Here is a 24,181-nt window from a genome sequence, read left to right as displayed (position 1 = left end):
CTCACTTTTAGAATCAGTGATCTATGATATTATTGATTTCATTTGTTTTACTTCAGGAGACACCACTTCAAGGCATGCTTTGACACTAAGCAATGCTAAATACATTTTTAAAAAAAATCCAAATTAAAGCATTTACTGTCAGATGTGAAGAAATGATTAGTTGAGTGACTATTTAATTACAGTTATTTAAGCTATTTATTGTTATTCACTGTTATGCAAAGTCCTGCCATGCAAGTGTAATGCAAATATACTTTTTATATAGCATGCCAAAAAAACATTTTTTATATTTCTCAAAATAAATGTGGTGACTTCTTCCCCATCATGTTCTTCTTGGTATTCTTCTCAGGTTTCAGTAAGATGATATAACATTTGGGTATAAAGATGCAAATTAGCAGTCCAAAACTAGATGCAAGTATAGCAAATATTTCTACAGCAACACTGAATTTCCCAGGGGAGCTGACATATGCTGGGATAAATGTAATCCATACTGCACAGAATATTAGCATGCTGAAAGTGATCAATTTGGCTTCATTAAAATTATCAGGCAGTTTCCGAGCTAGAAATGCAAAAATGAAACACAAAATGGCCAGTATTCCAATGTATCCTATCACAGCCCAATACCCTACAGCTGAGCCTAGGGCACACTCTAAGATGATTTTATCTTTGAATTCCTTAAAATTCTGAGATGGGAAAGGAGGTGAAGTTGTTAACCAAATGATGCATATGATAACTTGTATAAGAGTGAAACCCAGAACACAGAGTCTTTGCTGTACATGTCCAAACCATTTTTTAACATTACTACCTGGACGTGTAGCCCTGAAGGCCATTAACACAACCATTGTTTTTCCCAGAAGACAAGAGATACAGAGGACAAAGGTGATGCCAAATGCTGTGTGTCGCAGCATACAAGACCAGTCAGATGGCTGACCAATGAAGGTCAGAGAACACAGGAAGCACAGAATTAAGGAGAAGAGCAGCAGGAAACTCAGTTCAGAATTGTTTGCTCTGACAATGGAAGTTTTCCTATACTTGAAGAAAATGAGTATCACACTAGCAGTCATGCATGTCCCAAATAAAGATGCTGCAGTGAGCAGTGCTCCCATAATTTCTTCATATGACAAAAACACTGCTTCCTTCTTTATACAGGCATCTCTTCTTTCATTTGACCAAAACTCAGGGAGACATCTCACACAGGTGGCAGAATCTGAAAATTTTATATTGAAGCAGATTTTACAGTTGTTGAGTAAAGTTATTTCTGTAACTTCTCCAAGGAAGAAATGTGTATACAAAGATTTCTGAAGACATGCACATGCTTTCTCACTTTCAAGCAGTATTTACTGTGAAAACAGTTTGACATTCAAGCTGATGGTAAACAGCATACTGCACTTATCACAACAGCAAAATTTTGGCATCAAGAAACCAGTCCCGAATTGGCCTTTCTGCAGGCCATAACTTTCAATATTTTAAAGAATTTGGCATATAATTAAAATAAAAACTTGACAAAGAGGTCCCACTCTGATGAGCAGCTAGAATCTTGTATCAGACAAGAATGGGACAATATTCTTCTTTCAGACATTTACACAGAAAAATGAGCAAACAAACAACAACAACAGCAAACAAACAAACAAAAAAATGGAAAGAATAATCAAAATATTGCTTTATGAGATTTGCAAATAAATGCATTCTGCTTTTCTGTATAATTTAGGCCAGGGGTGGCCAGGGTGCGGCTCTTTGCCTGGTTTCATGCAGCTCTTACATACATATCAAAGTTTGTGTTTGTGTTTTGGAGGGTTTTTTTGTTGTTATTGTTGTTTTAAAATGTGCGCGTTCGCTTTGCTTGAGTTCAATGGGGTATTTTCATCAAATGCGAATGTGTGTGAGATGAAAATACCGCAAAGTTTCCCAGTAGGGGCAAGTTCACCCTCAAAATGGCGGGGAAAAAATGCACAGCTAAACAAAAATATGCTGGCTTGGAACATTGCATGGGCTAAAAAGCCATATAATGAAGGGGAGTTCGTTAAAAAAATGCCTCAGTGACGTTGTCTAAGGAGCTTGGAGTGTCTGGACGTTTCACCTCTCATCCGAGAAGCTTCTTCAGTTCTTCAAGAAGGTTCAAGAAGGTTTTCGGATGAGAGGTGAAACGTCTTCAAGCAACTTAAAGAAGTCCAGATGCTTTTCTTTCCAAGCTCCTTAGACTACAATGACCTGGATGACTGAGAACCTTCACAGACTCAGTGACGTTGTTGAAATCTTTTCTCCTGAAAACGACAAAAGTAAAACGCATGGTATCGTCGGACGTCCAACCTTCCCGCCACACTGTTGAACACAGAATATCAGACATTAACACAGCTATTGAATTACAGTTGCACTCTGACCTTCAAGCATGTGAGTATTTTAGTGTCGCATTGGATGAGAGTTGTGATATACAAGACAAGACTCAGTTGGCAATATTTGCACGGTCTGTGTCAAACGATTGTGTGATCAAAGAAGAACTCCTTGATATTGTGCCATTAAAAGAGAGAACCCGTGGCATAGATGTGAAAGAAACCATGATGGCTGCATTTGAAAAATCGAATCTGCCCATAACGAAACGAACTGCAATAACCACGCACCAGCCATGATGGGATCTGTGAACGTGCTCATGGGGTTGTGCAAGCTGACCAAACATTTCCTGAGTTTTGGAAACAATTTGTGTCTAAATCATTGAATTTAGATAACGTCATGAAGCCTTTGATGGAAATCGTCAACTACATCCGCACACATGCGCTTAACCACAGGCAATTCAAGAATCTCATCACTGAGCTGGACCAAGGGCTTCCAGGTGACCTGCCACTCCACTGCACTGTGAGGTAGCTGTCAAAAGGCCAGGTACTCTCTCACTTCTTTGAGCTTTTGGAATCCATGAAACTGTTTATGGAAGAGAAGGACAAGGACTATCCCAAGCTCTCGGACATCAAGTGGATTATGGATCTGGCATTTTTGGTCGACAAGTTGTTTCACTTGGACAGACTGAACCTGACCCTGCAGGGTAAGTTAAAAAATGCTGCCTGACCTAGTGGAAAGTGTGTTTGCATTTGTCAACAAACTGAAGCTGTTAAAGGCACATATTCAAAAGGTAGATTTTCCCACTCTGCTAAAAGCCAGCGGGCAAGTCGTCAGCACCGCCCTGAGTAAGGAAAGAGACAGATATGCAATGCTGGTTGAAAACTTGCACAAAAGCTTTGTGACCCTGTTCCATGATCTACAATTGAAAAGATTACATTCCTTGTCGACCCATTTAATGAAGAGACAGACTGTTTGAAAGTCCCGGTAGTCACAGATGAAGCTGCGGCTGAGTTGGAGATGATCAATCTTTGTAAGGAGGACCAATTGAAACCTGCTTTAAGGGAAGGGACCATTGAGTTCTGGAAAGGTGTGCCAATGGAAAAATACCGCAATGTCAAACGGACTGCGCTTAAGATACTGTCAATGTTTGGGTCAACATACGTCTGCAAGTCTGTGTTTTCTACCCTAAAACATGTGAAATCAAAGCATCGATCTGTGCTGACTGACACTCATTGCTTCGAGTGGTAACAACGGAATACAAGCCAGATTTGAAGAGGATTGTTCAAGGCAAGGAATGCCAGAAGTCCCACAAAACAACATGCATTGTAAAAGAAAAATGTTATTGTAGATTATTATATTTTTGTTTGTGGACTTAGAGTTTGTGTGTGAGAGACAGTGCACACAATATTCATTGTTGAAAATGACTGGCCTGTGGTTTTAGTACTGTAGGAGTCCATTCCTGTCATTATCATGTTGGTGTGTGACATTTACAATAAATCTGGCTGAGCAGAGGTGTGTGTATTGTGTGTGTGTGTGTGTGTGTGTGTGTGTGTGTGTGTGTGTGTGTGTGTGCGTGTGTGAGAGAGAGAGAGAGAGAGAGAGAGAGAGAGAGAGAGAGGGAGGAAGGGATGGGTGATGTTCATGTGTGCCCATGTGTATGATGTGGCTCTTTGCGGTAACACAATAAAAAAAGAGTGGCTCTTGGTCTCTGACTGGTTGGCCACCCCTGCTTTAGACAATGTTTTGGATTTATAAATTTTGTAAGAAACAATTCATCAAAATGATTAAATAATTCTTCAGAGGAATTAGTCCATATTTTTGGATGGCATGTGACATTTTTGCTATGTGTGAAACTTTAAAAAAAAAAGAGATCTAACCTGTAATGTTGCTTATCTCTCCCTCTGCACATTGTATACAGTCATAGCAGCAAACAGGCCTTCCTTTCTGGAGAACCTTGCGTGTTCCTGGGGGACATTTCTCGCTGCAAACTGACACAGGAACCTGCATGAATAATTACATAAAACTTTATATAAAATATGAAAAACACTGCATGGTGTTATCTTTCCAACACGCAGCAATAAGCAAAAAAACATACCGTGAAATTATATAAAAATATGTATAAAATATGTACAGTTACAGTTTTATATTTAAAAATATTTTATAGCTTACCAGCTTTGAGTTTCTTGCCCAAATTAAAGACTTGTTTTGGAAATTTAGTTGTTTTTCTGGAGCTAATGATATATCATAAAGACCAACTGTCACAAACTCCACAATGCCGTTTTCTTTTGGCTGCCAGTTTATAATTTCAGACTTTGCTGCTGGATCTCCATTCTGATCAAAGTAAACCTCATCCCCTTCCTTAGTTGTGAAGTGACTCTTTCGTATGTGTTGTAAAATCTAAGAAATATGTCATAACTCAGTATATTGCATGACTGAGATCTTGCACACCCATTGACTTACGAATATAAGACATTAGCTCTTTTCTTAAAAACGTTTTTCTTTCTAATTGAACTTAATGTGTTAACAATAGTATTAGTTGGTTTTAAGCTCACCGTGAATGGATCTAGCTGCACATTGTTGCTACATGTTTTATTACAGCTGAGGATGTTGTGAAGTGCATGGGCCACTGCATACACTCCTTTATAGACATTGTTAAAGATAGGCATGAGAGACATATCAGTGAAGCTGTTTTGAACTCCGTTCAGATCTTCATCTCCAGTACACTCTCTCTGAATGTTTGCTGATGACGTTGACTGCCTAAACTTACAGTTAAATAATGCCTCCCAGAACTCAGTAAATAGTTCATTGTTAGATGAATTGAGTGACTTCACATCCAGTATGAACTCTCTCAGGCCAGTGACATGTGCTTTGGGAATGGAAAGGCCTATGGCACCATTCAGTATGTGATGTATATCCATTTTTGCTGTTTGCGAATCAAATATCCAAGACTCACTGCCTACCCACTGATACCCAGACAAGTTATGGTATGAAAACTCATGTATCAGAACATCCATCTCCTTGTGTGAGAGAAAGGCAATGATCACCTTGGAGGTTGAAGCCTTTATAGTGTGAATTATTTCTCTTATTTTGTCAGATGGATCTGTTCTAAAAAAAGATACTGAATACTCCAGGCAGATGCCCAGGCGCTGTGCAGTTTCTGTGAATGTGGCCATGCCATTATTTCCATAATCATTATTAGTTCTGATAGCTCCAACCCAAGTCCATCCAAAATGCTTGACCAAATGGGCCAGGGCTCTGCTCTGGTAGTAGTCACTGGGGATTGTTCTGAGGAAGGATGGGTACTTGGTTTTGTCACTAAGACAAGCACATGTGGCAAAGTGGCTGATCTAGAATTAAACATAAAGAACTTATATTTGAAAAAGACACAGAATGAGAGAAGATGAAGATGTTAAAAATAAGACAAACACATAATTAAATTTGCTCAGAGGAGTTGGGAAAATGATTTAGTTACATTATTTCATTTTATAAAATATCAGTTCTACTCACTACTGGTACATAAAATGGTCCAATAACAGTGGCTATTGCTATGGTTGGGGAGGAAGAGGTCTCTCCCATTATGGCCTGTACGTGCGCAGGTCTGGTACATGATGCCTTGGAGGGTACAGACACAATTTCATTTCCATTAGCCAAAGCCAGTGTAAGTCCTACACTTCGGGCAACATTGCCACAAGTATTAAAGATTTTATAGCCCAGAGTGATTCCCGGCAGTAGGTCTGTACTGTTATTAACCTCCTCAATGGCAAAAAGCATAGCTTGGGCAAACTGCAAATCTCTGAAATTTAAACTTAATTGAGACAATTATTAATAATTCATAAAATAGAGAGAAAAAGTATTTTATGATTTATATAACTGAAACCAAACGTACATAATATAAATATTTTTCAAGTTTTATTTGTATCAAGTGACTTCTAGGAGATTCCTTTAATCTAAATGTATTTTGTTGATGAGACTTACCTGGTGCATTGAAGTGGCAGTGGTTTGTGCGTGTAGGTATCCTTTCTGTCTTTCCAGCTGGTGTGAAACGAAAACATACCCCCCAATATAATATCCCCATCCTTACATAGCAGTGGGTTCCCAGAATCTCCTCTCTGCCTGCACACTGGCTCCTCAGCATGAGAGACAGATGCCACTAACAGCAGTTGCAGCAGTGCCCATCCCTGCTCAGGCCATACCTGTGTTGATGTCATTTTTCAGCTAAACCAATTGGTGGCACTAAAAATGAAATTTACAGTGGTATTTATACCTTTTGGTGAAACATAAGAAATGATAGAAGAGTGGCAGTTCATTCTCAGTAGACCTACAAGGTTGGTCAAAAGGAGGGACATGCCCTAATTTTCAATTTAATGTAGGTTAAAGTGTGTAAAATAAATAGATAAATAAGATAAGATAAGATAAGAAGAACTTTATTTATCCCGAGGGAAATTATTTTGTCATACACATGCTCAATGCAGCAAGAGAGACAGAGGAACAGTAATAAGATATACAATATGTACAATAGAATACAAGTAAATACATGCATATACAATACAATACAATAAATACATACATACACTTTAGCCATGCCCATTTAAATATGAAGTAACAGTGTAAAATAGAACTCCCTACAAATACATATGCTTTGCAAATTATTTTTCCATGGGAAATTTGCAGTGATTTCTTCTTCTATGGCAATAAAGGTCATATATTTACCATAAATTCCAGACTACAGAGTGCACCTGATTAAAAGCCACGTGCTCTAATTTTAGAAAGGAAATCTATTTCTAAAATTAGAAATAGATTAGAAGTAATACACAATCCAATTAGAAATAGACTGTGTGTTACTTATGTTGTGTGTTACATAAGTAACACACAAGTTATGTTGCTTATGTTTTTTTACTGAACAGTGAATGAACAACATTCCAATATCTTCTAACGACCGGTAAACATATATACCGTATACATACGACAGCCTACCAGGAAAAGTAATTAATCGCCTTCTTCATCTTCCTCTTGAGCACTAAAACCATCAAAGTCCTCTTCTTCAGTGTCTAAATTGAACAGCCTTAGGCTCTCGCCACACACTTCAGTCTCTTTGTTGTCGCTCTCACTTGAGCACAGGTGGTCCTCTTCATCACGCAGCAGTCCAGCCTTTTCAAATCTGTTGGTGGTGGTGGATGTTTTGACACAGCTCCACACATTTAGGATCCACTGGCAGACTTTAGTTAAAGATGCTCTTTGCATGTGGCCTGTTTTGGTAAATGATTTCTCGCCGCTTGTCAACCAAGCCTCCCACTCAAGGCGCAGTGCCACTTTAAATGCCTGGTTCACGCTGATGTCCAGTAGCTTCAAATACTTAGTGCTGCCCCAAAGAATCACAGCTGGAATTGAGTTTGTACTCTTGTTAGCAGTTTTTGCTGAATCTGTTATATGGGCCGTCATGTTGTCCATAACAGCAATGCTTTTTTTCTGTGAAAAAATCCCCCTTTGGCATTGTCAGCCGCTTAAAAATCACCATCGGTGGAAGCTTTAGCCTGGATGCTATGTAGCTCAGAACACAAGTAAAATGCGTTCTCTCATGGTCACTTGTTTTCTGTGTGATGGACAAGTCACCTTTTTTATTAACAATCTGAGTGAGAGGCAGGTCAAACATCAAATGTATTTCATCCACATTTATAATATCGTCTGGCTCGATGGAATTCTCCACTATCTTTGTTTGAGTGACTGTGCAGAAGTTAGCAAGTTTTCCTCGTAGTCGGGAGGGAGCTGCTGACACTAAATTGTGCCCTGATGAGCAGGCCTTTTTGTCTCACAAATCTAAATCACCGCAATGGTCCACTTCTAAAATCTTCAATTTTCATTTCGGTGGCGATTGCTTTAGCCTTCAGTCTGATCTGCACGGTGGAAACACCGCAGCCGCCTTCTCTCTGAGTGTTAATCCAGTTTTCAAGAAAGTTTTCAAGTTCGGGCCATCTACGATTACCCCTGAAAGCTTTTGTCGTCTTTTTGCATTGACTCAGTTTTTCACACTGGCATCTCCACTGTCTCATCATCGATTCATTTATGACAAGATTACATGCAGCGGGTTGTTTTCCTTCTTCAACCACCAGATTGATTGCCTTTAACTTTAATGCATACATAATATTAAAATTTGGGCTGCATCATATGCTTTTCTTCGAGTGTTTTCCATGTTGATGAGGATGATTTACAATAATTTAATTGTGAAAGTATGCTAATGTATCACACAATTTCATTGGACCTCTGTGAACTACTTATCAACTTTATTGGTCTACTGTTACGAGGCAAAATGTTTTTGGTAGCATTAAAAAAAACATGCATTAGCTGCACCTTAGTATAGGCCGCAGTGTTAAAAGTCTGGGAAAAAAGTAACGGCTTATAGTCTGGAATTTACCGTACTTTCTTAGTAATTCAATATCTTATTAAATACGTGGATGCACTGAAAATTTTATTTATATTTTTTTTGTACAGTAGTTGTGGGCTACTCTTAGAGCTTTACACAATATATCACAGTCACCATTCATGTTGAGATTCACATCTGTGCATCACTGATGTGAATGCCAGTTGGTGAATCTACCGGTGCTGTGAACAGATAATTGGAGGTGAGCTTCCCTCCCTCCAAGACATCTACAGGAAGCGGTGCCTGAGGAAAGCGGGGAGGATCATCAAGGACTCCAGTCACCCCAGCCATAAACTGTTCAGACTACTTCCATCAGGAAGGAGGTTCTGCAGCATCCGGTCTTGTACCAGCAGACTGAGAGACAGCTTTTTCCACCAGGCCATCAGACTGCTGAACACTTCATAGACACCTCACCTTCACTACTGGAACTTCAACATTATGCCACTTGTTTTGCACATGTCCAACTACCAACCTCTGTATATTTTATATATTTTATTTTATTGTTTACTAAATTATTTAATTTGTAAAATATGTAACACACACACACACACGTAGAAAAACATATTTAGTATACACATCCAGTAATGCATACACTCTTATATTGTACATATATTTATTACTGTCAGATTTAGCCATTCTTATATTTTGCTTGTTTTATGTTATTGTATTTTTGCACACCTCTGTTGCTTGTGAAGCTCGCACACAAGAATTTCACTCGCATGTGCTGTACCAGTGTGCCTGCACATGTGATGTGACAATAAAAGTGATTTGATTTGATTTGGGTAGACTGATGGTATTCTTTCTCATTTAACATCAGCAGCAATGTACCGGTGGCTGTACCAGTAACACAGCATAGAAGAAGGTAACAGTAAATAGTCTTTACAGCTTTGAAGCAGCAATGGCGCCTGTGTTTGGCTTTGCCGTCGTTGCTACAGCTCGTTGGAGGCGACAGTGTAGTTTTTCACTGTCGTCACTTGTCGTTTGCAATATACTTTTTGCTCTTTTGTATTCTGACTTTGCTTCTGCTGCTTTCATTTATGATCAGGATACACTGTTAAACATCAAAGACTCAATGGAGATCTACTGTGACAGCTGGGACAGCTACAGAAAAACTTTTCCTCCTCCTCTGGTGTGTTCCTCACCTGAGTGCATGCTACTGTGCACAACCCGCGGCATTTCCACCCTCAAGAGACGAAAAAGGGGAACGAGGGCCGGCGTCCAGGTGAAACGGAGAAGGTACCGGAGGCTAGCTGCTTGGTTGTGGGGTGCCTGCGACCAGTTCCTCTCCTGTCGTTTGCTGGGGATGTTACGCCGCCGCCTGGGACCCGAGCCCCATGGCTCGAAAGCAGTTTGCTCACTCTGTGTCCGTCATCCATTTTCCGTTTTGCAGGTGACAACTACGTCTGCTCATCGATCAAGGTTTTTCCCAACTCTGGAGTCACCACCCTGCCCGGCAGGTCCACAGGTTTGCACAGGTGTTTAATTCAAGTACCGCTGCAGTCAGCTGTAGATTCCGCAGATAAACCGTCATCAATTTGGTTCGCCCTGCTTAACATTTGCTCCATAACGAACAAATCATTTATTCTAAATGATCTTTTTATTAAAGAGTCTCTAGATTTTATGTGTCTGACTGAGACGTGGCAGCAAAATAAGGATTATGTCCACTTGAATGAAATCTGCCCATCTGGCTGTTCTGTCATTGGAACTCCGCGTCTTTTAGGACGTGGTGGAGGACTTGCTGCTGTTTACCAGGACAGACTCATATGCAAACTGATGACCTCGGACTTCTTTTCTTCATTTGAGTCACAGATGATGAAGGTCGGTTCTTTGAAAACCTTTTACTGTATTTTAATCTATCGACCTCCTGGACCTGCTGGGGTCTTTCTAACTGAATTTAACGACCTTCTGACATCGATCATTAAACTGGAGAAGGTTGTAATATTGGGAGACTTAAACCTTCATATTGATGACGCTTCCTGTAACACTGCTGCTGAGCTCATCACTATCACTGAGTCTTTTAAACTTTAAGCAGCATGTTTCTGGCCCCACACATACAAAGGGCCACACTCTTGATCTTGTTTTCTCCCTGAGTTTAAATATACATGATGTATGTGTGGAAGATGTCCATGTGAGTGACCATAGTTGTATATTCTTTAATTTGTCATTTTATGTGGATCCTTCACCTCCTAAATTGATGATCCAAAGGCGGATTATAAACCGGGATGCTGCTAGAAGGTTTTCTGCCATGTTTGTCCCTCGCATGGCTCAAAATGATATGGATTCACTTATTTTGTCTTTTAACAATCAATGTAAATCTATTTTAGATACGGTGGCACCTCTGAAACTAAATGTTGTCCATTCTTCAAATTTCTGTTATTAGTGTGTTTGACTCTATTGGCCCCTGTATTCTAGAAATAATTAATACTTCTCTTTATACTGGCTCAGTTCCCATTTTCTGGACATTTTGCAGTCTGGTTTCCGCAAATTGCACTCTACTGAAACCGCTTTGCTTAAAGTGTCTAGTGACATTCTGATGGCAGCAGACACTGGAGAGTACACCGTTCTGGTTATGTTGGATCTCAGCTCTGCTTTTGATACTGTTGATCACAGCATCATGGTAAATAGGCTGAAGGACTTGTTTGGGATTACTGGTGTTGTTTTAAAATGGTTTATGTTGTATCTATCTGAGAGATCCTTTACTGTCTGTATAAATCATATGCTGTCGGAAACATCAGTTCTGCCTTCTGGGGTACCTCAAGGATCTGTTTTAGGTCCTATTCTCTTTTTGCTGTATATACTCCCTCTAGGCCAAATTATCAGACGTTACAATAATATTTCTTATCATCTCTATGCTGATGACATTCAGTTATACTGTTCTTTCAAAGCTTCTGAGTTCTTGTTCTTCTTGTTTAAATAATTGTCTGTCAGAAATCAAACAATGGTTTCATAAAACTTCCTACGTTGCAATAGACGTCAGCATGAACTATCACATGTCCGCAATTACCTGCCTGAAACTGGAAGTGACAGCATTTTTGCGAAAAATGTAGTTTTTTACCTTCAGGGCCTCATAAACCTATACTGTTTTTTTTTAAAGTCATGTTTGACTTTATGCTTTTCTTTATCGTTTCTAGGATGCTAAGAACTCAAATTGCACTGCCGGAAATAGTTTATTTTGATGCACATGCTGGATTTTTGCAAATTTGCATGATAATATTGTGGCGTGTTGGGGGAGCAGCTCATTCTCTCCCATCATGGCTTGGGACATGTGCTGCTGTTTAGATGTTCTTGTTTTATTGTTTATGGTTACATTACTTTTAACTGTTATCTTTAATGTTGTGTTTGTACTATGGTACAAAGTCACTGACCATTATTATTTTATAGAAAGAATGCAGTACCATCAGTGAGTTTTGTTATGCTGTTATTGACCCTTGAAGCACATTGTAGCACAAGCAAGTGTTTAATAAAGAGCTCCCCTACCAGCTTGGGGTTGAACAGCAAGCTCCAACCTTCTGTAGATCTTCTTTGCTAAGATTCCTCTCCATGCCATGATATTTCATTTCATTTTTCCTGCAGTACATAAAAATTGGTCTCAAAAATAAAACTATTCATACACTCAAAATAAATTTCCTGTGGTTTGAAACTATTTTATGCATCTGTTTTGTATTTACAGTTTTGAGAGATAAACCTCTTAAATTTCTCTAACTAGAAATATTTGTAAAAAAGAAAAAAAAACAGTTTAAATTTTTTTATAGATTATTGCACTTTTTTGCAATTTATGTAGTTACTATGGACTTAATGCATACATAATATTAAAATTTGAGCTATAACGGTTGTTTTGATGTAGAGCAACTTACACTACAGCATGTAAAAATACAAAGATAAGCTCTGGCAGACTTAAGGCGGTCTTAAAGGGTTAAAAAGTTGGTATTCAGAATACAGTCACTTTGTTGAAATAAATGGATTACACTGCAGTCTTTTCCTGTTTCATATGCTAGGCTATGCCTCTATTTTTGGTAATTCCACGCTGGTGGAAACCCAAACAAAACACATTAAGAGGCTCTAATGCCTGGGTCTCAATCTCACGGCCCATGTCACCACTACTTGTGGCCTGCATAATGACATGAAGAATTTTTTTTTAAAATTATTATTCAAAACATAATTTAATATGAAGGCAATAAGCAGAGTGTTGGGTCTGCGCTTCCACAGGCCCCGCTGGTTTAGAAACGTATTCCTGTTAACCACAAGGATGCAAGACAATCAGCGATCGATCGATTTTACTTGCTAGCAAGGGAGGCTGGTCGGAACCAGGCTCTTGGAGCTGAACGCTCCTCACCTGTCTCCTAGCCAACTTCAAATAAACAGCCTTCCTTGCCGCCTTTTATTGAAAACAGTTACAGTACACACAAGCACAACCCATTGTAAACCCCCCCCCCTATGGTTCTAAAAGATAAGGTACTGTGTGTGTATGTGTGTGTGCATGTATGTGCGAGCATCTGTATGTGTGTGTGTGTGTGTAGGCGCATGTGAGTGTGTTTGTTTGTGTTTGGGGGTGTGTTTGTGTGACCTCCTGCCCACAAAAGGGTCATAAAGGCAGGAAGCTTACTAAACAAGAAAACAGAACCCTCACATGGGATGTCCCTATAATAAAACCCTATAGCCTCCCCCACCAACAGACTGGCTGGGGAGGGAGTCAGAAACAAAGGAATGTCTTTGATCCTATAGTTTGAACCAAGACTTACAAATTTAAATAACACAATGACAACATTTAACAATTTGACTCCAACACAGAGTGTTGGAGTCAAATTTAAGATAGTGGACTCTTATAAGTACCTGGGTGTTCACCTCAACAATAAACTGGACTGGACTACAAATACAGACATCCTGTATAAGAAGGGCCAGAGTCGACTCCACCTGCTGAGGAGACTGAGGTCCTTCGGAGTCTGCAGGACTCTGTTAAGGACATTCTATGACACTGTGGTAGCATCTGCCCTTTTCTATGCAGTGGCCTGCTGGGGGAGTGGATGCACGGACAGGGACAGGAGCAGGATTGACAAACTGGTGTGGAGATCTAGCTGCGTGCTGGGATGTCCCCTGGAGTCTGTGGAGGTGGTTGGCGAGAGGAGAATGTTAGTAAAGCTGACATCCATCATGAACCACCCACATCACCCACTGCATGAGTATGTGAGTGGGCTGAGAAGCTCCTTTAGTCAGAGACTGAAACACCCTCGCTGCAGGAAGGAGCGCTTTCGCAGATCATTCATCCCAACAGCAGTTAGATTCTATAACTCCTCAATCATGATGTCATAAGTCACTGGACACTGTGAACATCCACGGTCACCACTTCATGCATAATGGACCTTCTATGTGTATGGACATGTGCAGATATATATGTATGTATATGTATACATATGTATATTTAGTGTGTACATGTATGTGTGTACATGTCTATAAATAGGAATAGTAGTGGTACAATAGCTATATCAAGCTATATAGTTTATGTCTTCCATATTTCCAACCATATCCATAATCACATACTGTGTATGCTACCATTGTATATAGTGTATTATCTTACTTTTTTTCATTGATTGTACTTATTTGTATTTTTGTATTTCCTTCTGATATCTGTACCTGAGCTGAGGTGACGCAAAAATGCCCCCGTTGTGGGATCAATAAAGTCTTATCTTATCTTATCTTACTTGGGAGACTGAAGAAGTCACTTGGATGAGTGACAAAGCATTTCTCCCGCTGAAATTGCTATGTCCAAATGACCAGAATCAACTTTTGGGGATTTACTTACATGGATGATTGGGCATGCATCAGAATACTTGGGAGACAGATTCTGTTCAGCATCAGCAACAATGTACCAGATGTGAGATGAAGAGCTAACACAGCACAAAGGCAACAGTATATGATCAGCAGTTTAGAGGTATTTTAGACATTCAATTTTTGTTTACACCAAAGACCCATCTTGTAGAGTACCATATATTGTATTTTCTTCTGATCCTATACCAAGGAAGAGCTGGACTGTTATTGCTGTTACCAATATATTAAGAGGATAAAGGTAAACTTCCCTGATTTCATTTGCTATGTATCTGTGTGTACCTGCTCTTTGACAATTATGCATGAAACGCATACATGGACAAAGCAAAGCAATTACTGTCATCAAGTTGAACACACACACATTGTACAAAACAAACAACATACTTATAGTTATAGTATATTCATAACATGCCTTCATACCGTGTACATTGTGACATACCTATAATAGATCCATATTCTGTAATATATCTATATTATTGCTAAAGCACTTTCTGGATGGATGCAAACTGTATTTCGTTGCCTTGTACTTCTGACATGTGGAATGACAATAAAGTTGAATTGTATTTAATTCAATTCTATTAGACTGTGCTGCACACTAAAATTCAACAATGGCATGGGAATAGAGCAGCTGCGAGAGAATTCAACATTAATGAATCAATGGTACGGAAGTGGAGGAAGCAAGAATGACTTTTGTTTTGTTTGGCTTAATGCCCCTTATAATCCGGTGAACCTTACATACCAAAACGGACCCGCTCATCGACAGTGCTCCTTATGGTCAGAAAACTACGGTGCATGGAAAATGCAAACCAACGACTGTCATTTTTTAGACTGTGCTGCACACTAAATTTCAACAATGGTTATACATATACTTATATATAAGTATATATACTTATATACTTATAAGTTATACTTCTTGAAAATGAGAACAAACAAGATAGAGAATAATAGATACTCTTACGGATTTTACCTTCATTTGCATGCTATTCAAATGAATAGCAAATGAATACAGAACAATATAAAAGCATGCCATGATGAATGTGTGAATGAGTCAATAACCTTTAGCTATCACTAACTTGGTTTCTTGTTTGAATAAGTGATTAAAATGCATCAAAAAGGAGAAGTAGTTTCTATAAAGACAGTATCATTTGGAGTGTATCCTGCTGACAGCTTCTTTCTATTCTGACAGGATGGTGACCAACTAATTATGTAAAAAGGATCAAATTAAAATCCCATTTTACCGCATTCATTTTTCAGAGTGAATTTGGTGCCTTCTTCCCCATCATGAATTTCTTTGTGTTCTTCTCAGGTTTCATTAAGATTAAATAACATTTGGGTATGAAGATGCAAATTAGCAGTCCAAAACTGGAAGCAAGTATAGCAAATATTTCGACAGCAACACTGAACTTCCCAGGGGAGCTGACATATGCTGGGACAAATGTAATCCATACTGCACAGAATATCAGCATGCTGAAAGTGATAAATTTGGCTTCGTTGAAATTATCGGGGAGCTTTCGAGCTAAAAATGCAAAAATAAAACATAAAATTGCCAGAAGTCCTATATAACCAAGAACAGTCCAAAAGCCCACAACTGAGCCAAGGGCACACTCCAATGTGACCTTGTCTTTAATTTCCTTAAAATTCTTAAATGGAAAAGGAGGAGAAGTTGTTAGCCAGATGATACATATGTTAATTTGAATAAGAGTAAATGCTGTAACACAGAGTCTCTGCTGTGTCTGCCCAAACCATTTTTTAACATTACTGCCTGGACGTGTAGCTCTGAAGGCCATTAAAACAACCATAGTTTTTCCCAGAAGACAAGAGATACAGAGGACAAAGGTGATGCCAAATGCTACATGTCGGAGCATACAGGACCAATCAGAGGGCTGACCAATGAAGGTCAGAGAACACAGAAAACACAGAATTAAGGAGAAGAGCAGCAGGAAGCTCAGTTCAGAGTTGTTTGCCCTGACAATAGGAGTTTTCCTGTACTTGAAGAAAATGAGTATCACACCAATCGTCATGTGGGCCCCAAAAACAGATGCTGCAGTGAGCAGTGCTCCCATAATGTCTTCATATGATAGAAACACTGCTTCCTTCTTTATACAGGCATCTCTTTTTTCATTTGACCAAAACTCAGGGAGACATCTCACACAGGTGACTGAATCTGGAAATTAATATTAAAGCAGATGTTACATTTACCCAGTACAGTTGAGTATGCCTCTGCCATGATATATTCTACTGGTGCTTTAGAATTAGAAGTTGAAAAACAACATTATTGAATGACTGCTACACTGTTTTGTGATTAAGTGACGATTGACACAGCATTCATCAGAGATTATGAATGTGGTATACTTTCCCCTAGAATTTTAAAGGAATATGCATATAATTAAAAAAAATCATGAGAATACACAGGCAGAAAGATAAATAATTTTCCTGTTAGAAAATCAAACATGTCCCTTTTATCCTAACAATATCTATATCTATATCTATATCTATATCTATATCTATATATCTAACTATCTATCTATCTAACACCCAGCACGCCCCTGAGGGCGGTTTATGCTTCAAGCTCGGGTCCTGGGAGCTTGAGGGTCTTGCGCAGTATCTTAGCTGTTCCCAGGACTGCTTCTGGACAGAGATCTCCGATGTTATTCCCGGGATCTGCTGGAGCCACTCGCCTAGCTTGGGAGTCACTGCACCTAGTGCTCCGATTGCCACGGGGACCACCGTTACCTTCACCCTCCACATCCTCTCGAGCTCTTCTCTGAGCCCTTGGTATTTCTCCAGCTTCTCGTGTTCCTTCTTCCTGATATTGCTGTCATTCGGAAGTGCTACATCGATCACTACGGCCGTCTTCTTCTGTTTGTCTACCACCACTATGTCCGGTTGGTTAGCCACCACCATTTTTTCCGTCTGTATCTGGAAGTCCCACAGGATCTTAGCTCGGTCATTCTCCACCACCCTTGGGGGCATTTCCCATTTTGACCTCGGGACTTCCAGGTTATAATCGGCACAGATGTTCCTGTACACTATGCCGGCCACTTGGTAATGGCGTTCCATGTATGCCTTGCCTGCTAGCATCTTGCACCCTGCTGTTATGTGCTGGATTGTCTCTGGGGCATCTTTACACAGCCTGCACCTGGGGTCTTCCCTGGTGTGATAGACCCCAGCCTCTATGGATCTTGTACTCAGAGCTTGTTCTTGTGCTGCCATGATTAGTGCCTCTGTGCTATCTTTCAGTCCAGCTTTGTCCAGCCACTGGTAGGATTTCTGGATATCAGCCACCTCCTTTATCTGCCGGTGGTACATACCGTGCAGGGGCCTGTCCTTCCTTGATGGTTTCTCGTCTCCATCCTCTTTCTTGGGTTTCTGCTGCCTCAGGTATTCACTGAACACGCTGTCAGTTGGGGCCATCTTCGTGATGTATTCTTGGATGTTCGTTGTCTCATACTGGACTGTGGTGCTGACACTCACCAATCCCCAGCCCCCTTCCTTCCGCTTAGCGTACAGCCTCAGGGTGCTGGACTTGGGGTGAAACCCTCCATGCATGGTAAGGTGCTTTCTTGTCTTTATGTCAGTGGCTTCTATCTCCTCCTTTTGGCCAGCCTATTACTCCAGCAGGGTACCTGATCACGGGCAGGGCGTACTCTGCAGGTACTTGGTGGTTGCAGCTTTTCTAGCGGCCTCTTCATGGTTCCCATTCGCCTGCGGGATCCCCAGGTACTTGTAACTGTCCTCTATGTCTGCAATGTTGCCTTCTGGTAGTTCAATCCCCTCAGTTCTGACTACCTTCCCTCTCTTTGTTACCATCCAACTACACTTCTCCAGCCCGAATGACATTCCAATGTCATTGCTGTATAGTCTGGTAGTGTGGATCAGTGAATCGATGTCTCGTTCACTCTTGGCATACAGCTTGATGTCATCCATGTACAGGAGGTGGCTGACAACTGCTCCGTTCCGTAGTTGGTATCCGTAGCCAGTCTTGTTAATGATCTCACTGAGGGGGTTCAGTCCTATGCAGAACAGCAGTGGGGACAGAGCATCTCCTTGGTAGATCCCGCACTTGATGGTGACTTGTGCTATGGGCTTGGAGTTGGCCTCTAGTGTTGTACGCCACATCCCCATTGAGTTCCTGATGAAGGCTCTTAGGGTCCCATTGATCTTGTACAATTCTAGGCATTCCAGTATCCAGCTGTGGGGCATTGAGTCATAGGCCTTCTTGTAATCAATCCAGGCAGTGCACAGGTTGGTCAGTCTGATCTTGCAGTCTCGGCTGACTGTTCTGTCTACCAGTAGCTGGTGTTTTGCACCTCTGGTATTCTTGCCAATTCCTTTCTGTGTCCCGCTCATGTATTGACCCATGTGCCTGTTCATCTTAGCCGATATGATGCCTGACAGGAGCTTCCATGTAGTACTGAGGCAGGTTATTGGTCGGGAGTTGGAGGGAACTGGTCCCTTCTTGGGACATTGCCGTTATGGGTTGCGTCCTTCTCCCATATGCTCTTCCAGTATTGCTCCATCTCCAGCCTTGGTGGTGCTGTTCTCTTATTATGGTTCCCTTGCCACTGAGAGTACACCTTTGCTGGTTCTGTGGAGAACAGCTGGTTTATTCTCCTGCCTTCTATCTCTCTGGTGTACCTCCTCAAGCGGCTGGCCAAGGCTGTGAGTCTTTGCTTGGCAGTTTCCAAGGCCTCAGGTATGGACAGCTTGCTGTATTTCTTATGCACCTTCTTTGTCGCACCTTTCTGCAACTCCGTTAGTTGGCTAACCTCCCTCCGTGCTACTTTGATCTTGCAATCTAGCCTCCTTCTCCATGGAGGGTACTGCCCCTTGTGGCTGTTCAACTTGTAGCCAAGCATCTCACTGATCACTGCTGCCGTATTGTAGATCAGCTTGTTAGTGTCGGTAATCGTGGTTGTAGGTATTGTCCGTAGTGCTGCATTAACATCCTCTAGCAGACCTTCTGAGGGTATTTCACGTAATCTTGGTAACCGGCTTCGGGGGATCCAGGTTTCAAGCTTGGCCATGATCCTATATTTCAGGTCAGTTCCTCTCGCACTCAACAATCCTTCTCCTGTCGCACTTGGGGCTATGTACCCAATCACGGGTGGGGGTGATGATATCTCCCCCCTGACCTGGCGTCCTGACTCCTCCTTGCCGTAGCATTTATGTTGTACCTCGTCAATCTCTAGCTGTGAAAGCAGTCCCTTCTTTCGAATGTTGGAACACTGAGCTACTAGTTGTTTCGCCGTCATTGTGGATGTTGGGTATCGAAGAATCCATAGGTCCCTCATCCTATTCATGTAGCCCCTTCCGTCGGGGTTACTTGCATAGTAGCATTCCAACAACGCCCTGTTTTCGTCTCTTGCCCACCGATGCCTTCTTGTTCTGTCACACCAGACAAGACCGCAGGAGCAAGTTGTGTAAAGATGCCCCTGAGTCAATCCAGCACATAACAGCAGGATGCATGTTGCTAGCTGGCAGGGCATACATGGAACACAATAACCAAGTGGCTGGCATAATATACAGAATCATCTGTGCCGAGTATGGTCTGCAAGTCCCAAGGTCAAATTGGGAGAAACCCCCTCGAGAATGATCGAGTTAAGATCCTGTGTGGCTTTCTGGTATGACTTGACAAAGAAGTGCAGGAGACAGATGCTGTCCAGTGTAGCATGTGATATGCTGCTTTTTTGCAAATTTGCACTATAATATTTATATTCGTTTTTCCTGCAGTGTATAAAAATTGGTGTATCTCAAAAATAAAACTATGAAGACACTCAAAATAAATTTCCTGTTGAAAGAAACTGTTTTGTGCAACTTTTTTGTATTTACAGTTTTGAGGGATAACCCTCTTAAATTTCTCTAACTAGAAATATATGTTAAAAAAACAAAAATGATTTTCACTTTTTTTGCAATGTATGTAATTACTATGCACTTAATGCATACATATTATTATAATTTAGGCTGTAATTGTTGTATTGATGTATAGCAACTTCAAATTCTCCCAAAAATGGCTCTACAACATGTAAAAATATAATATAAGCTCTGGCGGACTTGGTTCTATAGTAGGTCTTAAAGGGTTAATGCATAATAAGCGCCCAAAAACTAAGTGTAATACTGTAGAAATACAGCTCGGTAAAAGAGTGGTAATAGTAGGGTAAAAATGCAGTTTCCAAGTAATAACTACTGAATTACCACTGGTGGTTTCTGTGTAATAAGCAGGAAACAGAACTGCAAAATGCAAAACTGCCTCTCTATTTAATAACATAGTAATCAACTATTAAAGCAGACTTAAGAACGTTGTGATTACCTGGAAACACCTGTGGTAGTTTTTCTGTTATAAGCATAAATAGAAACAGCCTACAAAGAGCTGGCTACCAGTAGGTGGCAGACTGCTGTCTACTGGGAGTCTGTCATTTGTATTTTAGCCCTGGATAAAAACAAAGAAGAAGTAGTGTGTCTTTTTGGCTTGCTTCTTGGAGCGATGCTTGCGCAAAACAATGGATTATAACAGTATATTGGACAAATGGGAGAACATAGATGGCATCATATTTTTGTGTACTGGACATTTTAAAAATTTGTTCCACTTCCTTTCCTACCTGAAATATTTTTACGATACTATGCATTGTCATCCATATATAAACTATGCTGTGAAAGAGGGTCCTTTACACTTCTATGCACACCTAATGTATTCATATGTATTATTCTTTTAAGCTTAATTATTAGTATTTTACCTAAGTGTTTTCACTTCATTACAGACTTCCTGGTGCTTGTTTCATTCAGTTATAATGATCATGGAATTCAATTCCTGCTTATTAAGCAGAAAATGCCAAAGGTGTTTCCTGGTGGTCATCACTACTTTTTAAGTTTGGTTATTAATTTGTTATTAAACAAAAATAGGCAGTTTTGCATTTTGCAGCGCTGCTTCCTGCTTATTGCACAGACTCTTTGACAAGTAATTGAGTGGTAATAACTTAGAAATTACCACATTATTACATATTTGTTTCTGCCTTCTTTCCCTAGTCCAATAACACTAATGTTAGTTTAATATTTGGCCTTCCTACATATGTAGCATTGCTTTGCAACACACCAAAGTTAAAATGAAATATCACCACACCTGTAACGTTGCTGATTTCTCCCTCTGCACATCTTATACAGTCATAGCAGCAAACAGGCCTTCCTTTCTGGAGAACCTTGCGTGTTCCTGGGGGACATTTCTCACTGCAAACTGACACAGGCACCTGCATGATCAAGAACGTTTAACTGTCTATAGACATAGAAAAAAAATTCTCTTTGATGTTCTTTGTCAAAAAACAAATAAATAAAACTGTTAATGTTGAAGCATCAAAACCAAAATAAACAAAGTATGTACGTATGTATAAAATGAAAAACAGAACAAAAACATAAAAACAATGAAATTGTACGATAGCTTACCTGCTTTGAGTTTCTTGCCCAAATTAAAGACTTGTTCTGCAGATTTAGCTGTTTTTCTGGAACTAATGATGGATTATAAAGACCAACTGTTACAAACTCCACAACGCTGTTTTCTCTTGACTGCCAGTTTATAATGTCATACTTTGCTGCTGGATCTCCATTCTCATTAAAGTAAACCTCATCTCCTTCCTTTGTTGTGAAATGGATCTTTCGTATGTGTTGCAGAACCTAAGAAACATGTTATGACTCAATTCATTGCATGAAAAAGATTTTGCACACCTACTGACTGAAAAATATACAGAAGAACTGCAAAATGAAGTTCTTGTAAATATTTTTAACTAAAACATCTTTTTAATAATGTATCTTAATGTGAACATTGTAATGTAAATTAGTAAAAAGCTCACCGTGAATGGGTCTAGCTGCACATTCTTGTTACATGTTTTATTACAGCTGAGGATATTGTGAAGTGCATGGGCCACTGCATACACTCCTTTGTATACATTGTTAAAGAGAGGCATGAGAGACATGTCAATGAAGCTATTTTGAACTCCAGTCACATCTTCATGCCCAGTACACTCTTTCTGAATGTCTGCTGATGACGCTGACTGCCTAAACCTACAGTTAAATAATGTCTCCCAGAACTCAATAAACAGTTCGTTATTAGATGAATTCAGTGGTTTCTCATTCAGTACGAACTCTCTCAGGCCAGTGACATGTACTTTAGGAATGGAAAGGCCTATTGCACCATCCAGTATGTGATGTGTGTCCATTTCTGCAGTTCGTGAATCAAATATCCAAGTTTCACTGCCTATCCACTGATACCCAGACAAGTTATGGTATGAAAACTCAGGTAGCAGCACATGAAAATCTGATCGGGTAAGGAATGTAACAATCACCTTGGAGGTTGAAGCCTTTATAATGTCAATTATCCGTTGTATCTTGGCAGATGGATCTGTTCTAATGAAAGGTACAGAATACTCCAGACAGATGCCCAGCTGCTGTGCAGTTTCAGTGAATGTGGCCATGCCTTTATTTCCATAATCATCATTGGATCTGATAGCTCCAACCCAAGTCCATCCAAAGTACTTGACCAAATGGGCCAGGGCTCTGCTCTGGTAGTAGTCACTGGGTATTGTTCTGAGGAAGGATGGGTACTTGGTTTTGTCACTGAGACAAGCACATGTAGCAAAGTAGCTGATCTAGAATAAAAAAATGAAAAACTTATAAATGAAAAAGACACACGATGAAAAAAATGAAGCTGTTAAAAATAAAATATTTGAATTTTTTTTTTAACAGCTGTGATGCATATGCATAGATACAAAAATAGCAATTCTACTCAGTACTAAGTACATAAAATGTAGCAGGCAAAGCTTTGATCTAAGAAAATAAAATATTTTTAAAAGTATTCAAAGATTTAAAAAAAAATATTAGATATGTAAAATACCACCACTGGTATAAAAAAAGGTCCGATGGACAGTAGCTACTGCTATGCTTTTAGAAGAAGAGGTCGCTCCTATAATGGCCTGCACATGTGCAGGTCTGGTACACAGTGTCTTTGACGGTACAGACACAATTTCATTACCATTAGCTAAAGCCAGTGTAGCTCCAATGCTTGTGGTATCAGGTCCACAAATGTCATAGATTTTATAGCCCACAGAGATTCCTGGCAGTAGGTCTGTACTGTTATTAATTTCCTCAATGGCAAAAAGCATAGCCTGGGCAAACTGCAAATCTCTGAAATTTAAACTTAATTGAGACAAACAATTATGAATAATTTGCATTGCATTGTGTTCCTTAAAACAGACACAAATATTAATGGATAAATGTTTAAATAGAAACAAAAGCATTTCTCATGAAAACATTTAAGATAAGTTAAGATACGATACGATAAGATAACATTTATTAGTCCCACACATGGGAAATTTGTTTTGTTACAGCAGAAAGTGGACAGTGCAAAGTTACACAGAAAAATTAGAAAAAACACTAATGAAAGGAATTTAAACGACTGAGAAAATCAAAATAAATTTATTCTTTTTTTGATTCCCAACAGATTCCGTAAATGTAAATGGATTTGTATCTTGTCATTTACCTGGTACATTGTAGTGGCAGAGGTTTGATCATGTAGGTATCTTTTCTGTCTTTCCAGCCTGTGTGAAAAGAAAACACCCCACCCAATATAATATCTCC

At 39.8% G+C, this 24,181-nt stretch overlaps 1 protein-coding gene and 1 pseudogene across 2 annotated transcripts; both read right to left on the bottom strand.

Annotated features, from left to right (window-relative positions):
• Nucleotides 1-216: 216 nt before the first annotated feature.
• Nucleotides 217-6,130, bottom strand: LOC146503389 (extracellular calcium-sensing receptor-like). Its single transcript, XM_085184081.1, has 5 exons — nucleotides 5,833-6,130; nucleotides 4,878-5,672; nucleotides 4,495-4,722; nucleotides 4,203-4,326; nucleotides 217-1,204 (listed from the first exon to the last, which is right to left on the bottom strand). The coding sequence occupies exons 1-5, from the start codon at nucleotides 6,094-6,096 to the stop codon at nucleotides 291-293; spliced, it is 2,325 nt and encodes a 774-aa protein (XP_085040207.1). The 5' UTR covers nucleotides 6,097-6,130; the 3' UTR covers nucleotides 217-290.
• A 9,403-nt stretch (nucleotides 6,131-15,533) lies between these two features.
• On the bottom strand, nucleotides 15,534-23,740 carry LOC146503388 (extracellular calcium-sensing receptor-like; annotated as a pseudogene). Its single transcript, XR_014877852.1, has 5 exons — nucleotides 23,442-23,740; nucleotides 22,399-23,193; nucleotides 21,995-22,222; nucleotides 21,678-21,801; nucleotides 15,534-16,724 (listed from the first exon to the last, which is right to left on the bottom strand). The product of XR_014877852.1 is annotated as an extracellular calcium-sensing receptor-like (transcript).
• Between the last annotated feature and the right edge of the window lie 441 nt (nucleotides 23,741-24,181).

The sequence above is a fragment of the Neolamprologus multifasciatus genome, chromosome 14, assembly GCF_963576455.1.
Source record: "Neolamprologus multifasciatus chromosome 14, fNeoMul1.2, whole genome shotgun sequence".
NCBI lineage: Eukaryota > Metazoa > Chordata > Actinopteri > Cichliformes > Cichlidae > Neolamprologus > Neolamprologus multifasciatus.
This window is presented reverse-complemented; position numbering and strand designations above follow the sequence as displayed.